This window comes from Chelonoidis abingdonii, chromosome 7 (genome assembly GCF_003597395.2).
Source record: "Chelonoidis abingdonii isolate Lonesome George chromosome 7, CheloAbing_2.0, whole genome shotgun sequence".
NCBI lineage: Eukaryota > Metazoa > Chordata > Testudines > Testudinidae > Chelonoidis > Chelonoidis abingdonii.
This window is the reverse complement of record NC_133775.1, coordinates 78,797,066-78,805,897: the sequence shown is the minus strand read 5'-3', so window position 1 is coordinate 78,805,897 and position 8,832 is coordinate 78,797,066. Positions and strand designations below refer to the sequence as shown.

At 45.5% G+C, this 8,832-nt stretch overlaps 1 protein-coding gene across 1 annotated transcript in view; it reads left to right on the top strand.

The window, feature by feature from the left end:
- Positions 1 to 782: 782 nt before the first annotated feature.
- Positions 783 to 8,832, top strand: part of GABRP (gamma-aminobutyric acid type A receptor subunit pi) — a 29,561-nt gene continuing 21,511 nt past the window's right edge. Inside the window, exon 1 of the mRNA XM_032768769.1 lies at positions 783 to 838. Coding sequence (XP_032624660.1) covers positions 783 to 838 — 56 coding nt within the window. The remainder of the gene's footprint in view (positions 839 to 8,832) is intronic.

Here is an 8,832-nt window from a genome sequence, read left to right as displayed (position 1 = left end):
CATTGCCAGTCTATTTTATGTGGAAGGCATTGCTGAGAGACCATGGTGATGGGCATCATTACAGAACCAAAGGAGAGACTAGATTCTGGAGTCCATATGTGTTGAGAGTGCTGGATCAGGCCCTGATGTTCAGATTATAGAAGAAATGTTTAACTCTTGTCCCCCATCCACTCCTCAGGGATCATATCTCTGTGTGTGCTCGTGCACATTCAGGGCCGGCTCCAGGCACCAGCCGACCAAGCACGTGCTTCGGGTGGCACCTTATAAGGGGCAGCCAATCTTGGTTTGGCGGGGTGGCGCTCAGGGTTTTTTTGTTTTTTGTTTTGGCAAGGCGACACTCCAGGGGGGGAGGGAGTTGATTTTCTTTTTGGTTTGGCGGGGCAGTGCTTGGGGGTAGGTTGTTTTTGATTCAGAGGGGTGGCATTTGGGGGGGGTTGTTTTTGGTTCAGCGGGGCAGCTCTTGGTGGGGGGGGAGGTTGGTTTGGTGGGGCAGCGCTCTTGGGGGGGGTGGTTTTGGTTCAGCGGGGCAATGCTGGGTTTTTGTTGTTGGTTTTGGTTTGGTGGGGTGGCACTTGGGCGGGGTTGATTTTCTTTTGGGTTTGGTGGGGCAGCTCTTGGGGGGGAGGGGTTCGGCGAGGATGCACTTTTTTTTTTGGCTTGTGGCAGCAAAAAGTTAGAGCTGGCCTTGTGCACATTACATGCTGTAAATTACATGCCATTCCTTTCTGCTTCGCAGATGATCAGTAGAAGCATCACAGCCAGCACTGAAACAAACTCCAGAAATGTACTGCAGATATTTTGTCCTCATCTGTGCGTGGCTTTTTCTTCCAACTCAAAGGTAAGGTTCCTGACAAGGATACCATCTGAAGTGTAGTTGATATAAATGCTGGGGGCAGGAAGGAAAATAGCCATGGTCCAGACTCCAATCCTCCTATCCCTTCCTAAGAGGGCTGGATGCATCAGGAGAGAGCTGATTACACCATCCCAAAGGATAGTGCAATGGGAACAACTCCCTGAGTCACAATCCCTCACTAGGGAGGTGCTGCCCCCTTTCTACATCTCAGTCAGGCTCTTGAAAGATTGCAGCTTTGTGTAACTTCCATTAGAGAATCTGGAACCACATGACCCTCCCCTATTTTTGAGTTTAATTAAAGTGTAAAAGTCTGTGAATTTTTCAAGTGATGCGATGCCCAGTTCCAAGGGAGGCTGAAACGTTCATGACTCAGTCCTGAAACAACATGAAGCTGAGCAGTTCTGATCGTTGCTTTGGAATTTGCGGGTTCTTTCAGATCCAAAACATACAGTGAAATTCTAGGGCTATGAAACCCACAGAAGTGAGTACTGAAGAAAAAATTTCACAGAAACCTCCAGAACCCAACCTGCTGCATTTCACACTGCATAGCCCTTGCTGCCGTTAGGTGCTGGCAGTGGGATGATGATGCACTGCCTTGGACCTTGTTTTGCCATTTACACCAGAATAAACACCATAAGACCAGAATTATCCATTTATTTACACCGTTGGGAATTTTTTTGTACCCACTTATGCAGGGTGTAAGTGAGCACACAAGGCCTGGCTCCACTGGGAAATTACACCATGTTAGAACACGACCCCTCTCTGTCTTTCTAGCTAGGGACTTTAGCTTGCACTCAGTGTCTAAATGCCTTCACACACATTAGTGATTTCTCTACAAAGCACCCCTGGGTCAGGTTTCTCATCTAACTATGGAATGCTAATTTTTACATAACTAGCAGAGATAGGTCTGAACGAAAACTCTGCATCTGATCACCCCGGGAGTGACTTTGCACATTGGAGCTCAGACCCACTTCTGATCATCAGCCATGCAAGCACAGAGCCGAACACAGCAGCTTGATTGTGCTCAGTTTGAAAAGCTTTGGTTCAGGCTGTGAATGTTTAGTATCGGCTGCCACCTGCATCTCCCAACCCAATTCACCCAGAGGCTGAAGGTAGGATTCCTCCCTCTCCTGATGGCATTAGCTGTGCAGGGACACTCTGACACTAGAGGATTGTCCATAAACAACAAGCGAGGTGCAAAGCATTTCCTGGATATCGGTGACCACCAAGGAGGAGCTGATGGCCTAAGGTACAGCTTTTGGCTATCACAAGGTGATGACCAGGGAGGGAGGAGGAATGGATGTATTCACATATGGGTTTTATAATGAGGGGATGCAGTTTTAGATCTTGTAACCAATCAGCTTTGTAATGAGGGGTGCCATTTCATGTGTTCCATACTGGACAGTTTTAGAGACTTCTAAATCTCTTCCATTTCTAGGCTTTCAAACCCCGTGTTCCAAATGATCGCGAAGGACATCGTTTACACCCTATACTTATGCATCAGATGGGGATAGTGGAGGCAGATCTGCAAGGGCAGTAGGCTGCTAACCAAATCTCAGTCACCTAATTAGCCTAGTCTTCACTGGGCTGCTAAGATAGCTGCGGAGGGCCCTATTCTGTGATGGACAGACCTGTAGATGACACAGAGATTGCTTGACTCTTCTTCAATATTGTCTTCTACCTATATAAGGGCTTTATACTTCCACCCACCAGGGTGGTATCTGAACATCTTCTATGTAAAATCAATAGCAACAGCAAATCCCTAATGACTTCATGGAATGAGTCTCTGGCACTTTTCTCTTCCTGGGAGCAACACACTGCTTGTAGCTGGGTCATGTGCTATATTTTTAGGAGGGAGCAGGGTAATTGGGTGTATGAACCCCATTCTGTCATACCCACTAAGGGGTTAAGAGATAGAGTTGCTACCTCTCCAGCTGCAGCTGATTGGCAGATCAGCAACACTTGGAATAAGAGGCTGCAGCAAGGTTGGGAGCTATCATCAGGCAACTGTGAAGAAGCCACCAAAGGAGCAGGACCAGGATGAGAAACACCCAAGAACTGGAGTGAGATGACTGGGGCAGAACCCACCAGCCTAAGTGGGTATTCCTTCTCCTGCACTCCATGAACTAGAAGAAGACTGGACTAGAGTGCTGCTTCTAGGCCCAGAAGAAAGACAACATAAGGATTTGAGGATTGTGGGAACTGAACTGAAAGACTAGGAGAGCAAGATCTGAAAGGGCCAGCCAGAGTTGGCCCACAACATTTTGGCACCTGAGGTGGGGAGCACAAATCACATCCCATACTCCCTCGCTTGGGCCAAAATTTGAAAGGTCTCAATTCTGTCTTCTTCCTGTTCTACTGCTCTCATGGTACTGCTCTGCTACCTACCCCCCAAAAAAAGAACTAACAACTTAAAATGCCTTGTTAAAAAATTTTAACACTTAACTTTCAAACATCTGAACAGCAAATGTAACTTTTTTTGTCTGCGTAGTAAACACTGGCATTTTTATCTGTTGGAAAAATCAAAGTGGTGTTTTCCGTGCCTTCCTGGTTGCAAGATTTGAACTGCATCGTGAAGGTTCATAGTCTGGGCCAGCTCATGTTCTACTGAGATGGTTGCAAGGCCGACCAGCCTCTCCTGTGTCATTGTGGAGCGTAGATATGTTTTTATTTACTTCAACTTGGAGAAGCTGTGTTCTCCACTGGCAGCTGTTACGGGAAGTGTTAGAAGTATGCACAGAGCAACAAAAGCATTTGGAAAGACGGTGATCATCTTATTGCTGCACATATATTCCAGAACAGCCTTTGGAGTTGATCCTGCTGAAAGGTACCTTAAAAGGGCTTTCAATTCATCACCTAAATCACTCGCATCAATATTGCGCATGTCATCATGTGTCAACACTGTCTCTAGTGCCCTGCATTGCTGGTGTTGGTCTTCTTCAGGTATAGTGAGGAGTTTTGGAATATCATATAACATCTTAAATATACTGCTGTGTTCTCTGAGCTGCATAAAACACTCTGCAACTGACTATATTGCACAATCTAGCACCTGGTTAAAGAATTCAACTTTGAATTGTTGTTTGGGGTCTCTTATGGGATTATCCTATGCTTCATAATCAAAATGCCTTCTACTTCGGTGACGCTTGTATTCTTGAATGGGTGGGAAAATAGCTTCAGTGTGAAGTTCCTCTGCCAACTTCTGTGCACTCTTCAGAACATTTTGAAATCCCTCATCTGACCGATAAGACTGTAGGTATGACTTTTCTTTGTCCAGTTGTTCCATTGCTCCAGATATATCAAGGTCAACACCTTGGAGTCTCTTGCTTAAAACATTTATTTCAAACAGTATGTCATGCCACAACACCAAGCCACACAGAAATTTAAAGTTATGTATGTTTCTGGTGATTCCATTTTCCTCTGCCACTGTTCTCTCACGAACAGTTCCTGTCATAGCATTATCCTCAATAATGGCAATTATGGCATCATCTATCTTCCCAATTTGGTGTTTGATAGGCTTTATCACCTCTACTCAACTTTCCCATCATGTGGCACTCAGTGGTTTCAGTGTCAGAGAGGATGTTCCCAGATGTTGCTTCAAAATTTGCCATCAATGAGTTGATGCAGAGAAAAATACAGAGATGCTTTGAATTGCATTAAAAAATTCAGCAGCCTCACTAGAAGCTGATGCTGCATCACTGACCACCAAGTTCAATGAATGAGAACTGCATGGGACAAAAAAAGCTTGAGGGTTTAACTCTCAGATCCCTGTCTGCTCTCCTCTGTTCTTTCCTCTTGGTAGGAGAATATAAATCTAAATACCCTGAACACTAGAGAGGCTGTGATCGAGAGTTCCAAGCCGAGTTTGGATCCAGAGCCGGAGACCAGACCTGTGATGTTGGTTCTGTCCTGTCTTTGCTACTGCCAAAGATGGCCAGGGGCATTAAAAATGAGCCAAAAATCTCAGACGCCTAGTCCAGCCACTGCTTCTCTTCTGTTTAAGAAGCAGTGGTGCCTCAGCAGCATTACCATGGTGCAGACACATGTAGCCAGAGACCATGGCTTTATTTGCCAAGGCTCATGAATTCAGCTACAGAATTTCACTGAGATCCTCCACTCGTCTCTGCAGGTGACAGGCCCACGCTTAGCAGCACAAGTCATTGGAAAAATATTACTTCAATACTGCATACTCTGCACTTGTATCCCACTGAGTACTATAGCATCACCTACTGGCCAAGAGTAGCTCTGCAGCACCCTGCCTCAGTTTCCTTTTATGTTTGGGGCCCCTTAAAAGTCCACATACTTAAAACATTCATCATCACACCGTCTTTTTAATAGACTTCAAAACCTATAACTTTCACCTCAGTTTCAGCTGGGCTCAAGCCATACTCCTTGAAGATCTGTTCTCTCTCTCAAGTTTACTTCTTTCACCCTAGTGCCAAGCTGGGCACATCCCCTCTGCCCCGGGCATCTGTCTTCCTGCTTTCCCACCACCTTTTGTCTGAGGCTTGGTCTTCTCCACTGTCCTTCCTCACCCCTACTCATTCAGAGCCCTCCAGGAACCTTATCACTCTCTGACAGCATCTCCCAACCACTGCAACTCTGTCCACCTTTGTAAGGCTCAGGTGCCTTCCCTTAAGTCCACTTGGGCAGCAGGTCATGGGTCCAGGAGCACCGGACCTCACTGCCTCTTAAAGGAGCCAGTTCAGTTCAGGGTCTCTGACCTGTTTTTCAAAGTCTCGCACTGGATTAGTCCCGGCTACTGGAGAGATTGTCTCTCTCCATCCAGCCATGGCCTATTTAGAAGGCTGTATTGCACTTGAATGAGAAAACTATCAGCCAGCATGATGAGACTGACAATTGGGGCTGGATCTCCCTCTCAGATGAGAGAAGAACAGCCACTAACTGCGCTGCATTCAGAGTTAAGTGCAACTGTCACTAACAGTACTCTGCTCATGCTGACAGGGGTATTTTCATATTCAGAGTAAGAAAGGAGGAGACAGAAGCCCGTCTGTTGCTGAAAGGGGTGTGTTACCATTATTTTTGTTGGATTGTAAACTCTTTGAGGCAGTGGCCATCGCTGTGTTCTGTGTACAGCACAATGGGGTCCCGGGACATGGTTGGAGCTTTTAGCTCTTACTTTAGTTAGTCCATCCCATGCTTTGCTGGATATTGGGCTACCCACATTTGCCATCCTTGCCTGTTAACAGCCCATCTCTCCAAATCTTCTGATTTTATGTTGGTTGAGGTCCTTGATGTCATTCAGAACTGTTCATTTCCATGTTATTCACAGTCTCTCTCTTTCTTCTTGCGTTTTCTGGCTTCCATTCAAGGGCAGTATTTGGTAAGCATTCTTTTTCCATTCTCAGCACGTCCCAGCCACTGATGTCTTCTTTTGTAGATTATTTGTGAGAGGTACCTTGTCCAGTAATTTTTCTGACTTCTTCATTCATCTTCCTATCTCTATATGTTATTCCCAGTATTCTTTTCAGACATTTGTGATGAAATGCATCCAGCTTTTGCATATCTTTCTTGGTAAGTTGCCATGTCTCACTGCTATATGTTGTGATGGCGATAACAATTGCCTTGTACACATTCAGTTTTGTCTTAAGGGAGATGTTTTTGAGTTGCCAGATGTTTTTAAGTCTTCCAAATGCAGCGTTTGCCTTTCCAATTCTTCTTATTTCCTCTGAACTAGTACCATCTTGATGGTACTTCCAAGATACATAAAATTGTCCACTTTCTCCAGTTTCTCTTCTTCAATTTTAATTTCTGTCCTTATAGTCCCCATTAAAATGACTTTACATTTTTTTGCATTATATCTCAAACTTATCTTCTCCATTACTTCTTTTACTTGTTTTGTGCATTTTTGTAGTCCATTGGCATCTTCACTGATAAGAGCGATGTCATCAGCAAAGTCTAGATCAAATAGCCTTGAATTGTTCCATTTTAGGCCATATGTATCACCGTTGCATTGTTTTAATCCCTAGTCGATGACTAGCATAAACAAAAAAGGAGACAGGATGCACCCTTGCCTTACACCTGTCTTGATGCTGAATTGCTTACTCAATCTATTTTAATGCAGCATTTTGAAATGGCATAGAACAGGAGTCAGCAGCCTTTCAGAAGTGCTGTGCCAAGTCTTCATTTATTCACTCTCATTTAAGGTTTCACGTGCCAGTAATACATGTTAACATTTTTAGAAATTCTCTTTCTATTAAAGTCTATAATCTATAACTAAACTATTGTTGTATGTAAAGTAAATAAGGCTTTAAAAATGTTTAAGAAGCTTTATTTAAAATTAAATTAAAATGCAGAGCCCCCCGGACTGGTGGCCAGGACCCGGGCAGTGTTAGTGCCACTGAAAATCAGCTTGTGTGCCGCCTTCAGCATGCGAGCCATAGGTTGCCTACCCCTGGCGTAGAATGTCTTCATAATGTTAATTAATTTTGTTGGAATTCCATATTGTTCCACAATTTTCCACATTGTTTCTCTATTTACACTATCGAATGCCTTTTGAAAGTCCACAAAATTGATGACAAGACTGCCTTGGAATCCAGTTGTGTTCTCAATAATTCCTCTTAGGGTGAAAATAGCGTCTGTGTATGATCTCCCTTGTCTAAATCCAGATTATTGTTCACGTAGGTATTACCACAATACAAATAATAACTGTGGGAAGCATTCAGCTACTATGGTGTGTGACAAAGTTCCTCCTCTACCTTGGTGGGTCCTGCACTTATTTGGCAGATTTGCTCACCTCAGTGATCTTCCCCACAGTCTGGGTCAACTTCTCCTGTGTCTGATCAGGAGTTGGGAGATTTGGGGGAAACCCGGCCCCGCCCTCTACTCCGGGTCCAGCCCAGGCCCCTGTGGATTGCAGCTGTCTATAGTGCCTCCTGTAACAGCTGCATGACAGCTACAACTCCCTGGGCTACTTCCCCATGGCCTCCTCCAAACACCTTCTTTATCCTCACCACAGGACCTTCCTCCTGGTGTTTGATAACACTTGTACTCCTTAGTCCTCCAGCAGCACACCCTTTCAGTCTCAGCTCCTTGTCCCTCTTACTCCCAGCTCCTCACACACACTTCCTCTCCTCTGGCTCCCCCGTGCCTGACTGAAGAGAGCTCCTTTTTAAACCCAGGTGCCCTGATTAGCCTGCCTTGATTGGCTGCAGGTGATCTAATCAGCCTGTCTGCCTTAATTGGTTCTAGCAGGTTCCTGATTACTCTAGTGCAGCCCCTGCTCTGGTCACTCAGGGAACAGAAAACTACTCATCCAGTGACCAGTAGATTTGCCCTCTACCAGACTCCTGTACCCACAGACCTGGGTCTGTCACAGGTGATAGGCACTAATACAAGAACCCACATAAGTAAACATTAAGGAAGTCATAAGCAAATTCCAACTGTCACCATTCCAACTATTTCTGGATATAAGCATCTTCCTCAGACAATCATATCCCTCCTATACCGCTGTAAAACACCCCAAACTTTGGAATGTCTGTTTAATTAAGTCACATGCTGATTGCCCACAGTCCTTGTCCCGCACACAAATTAAACAGTAGAATCAAGTGCTACTGGCTTTGATGAAGTGTTTTATGCAGTTTCTGTTGGACTGCTATATACATGCAGGCAGTGTTTCCCAAACTTGGGACGCCGCTTGTTTAGGGAAAGCCCCTGGTGGGCCAGGCCTCTTTGTTTACCTGCCGTGTCTGCAGATCCGGCCGATCACGGCTCCCACTGGCCGCGATTTGCTGCTCCAGGCCAATGGGAACTGCAGGAAGCGGCAGCCAGCACATCCCTCATCCCATGCTGCTTCCCACAGCCCCCATTGGCCTGGAGAAGCGAACCACAGCCAGTGGGAGCTGCGATTGGCTGGACCTGCGCACGCGGCAGGTAAACGAAGAGGCCCGGCCCACCAGGGGCTTTCCCTAAACAAGCAGCATACCAAGTTTGGGAAACTCTGCCTGCAGGGAACACAGCTG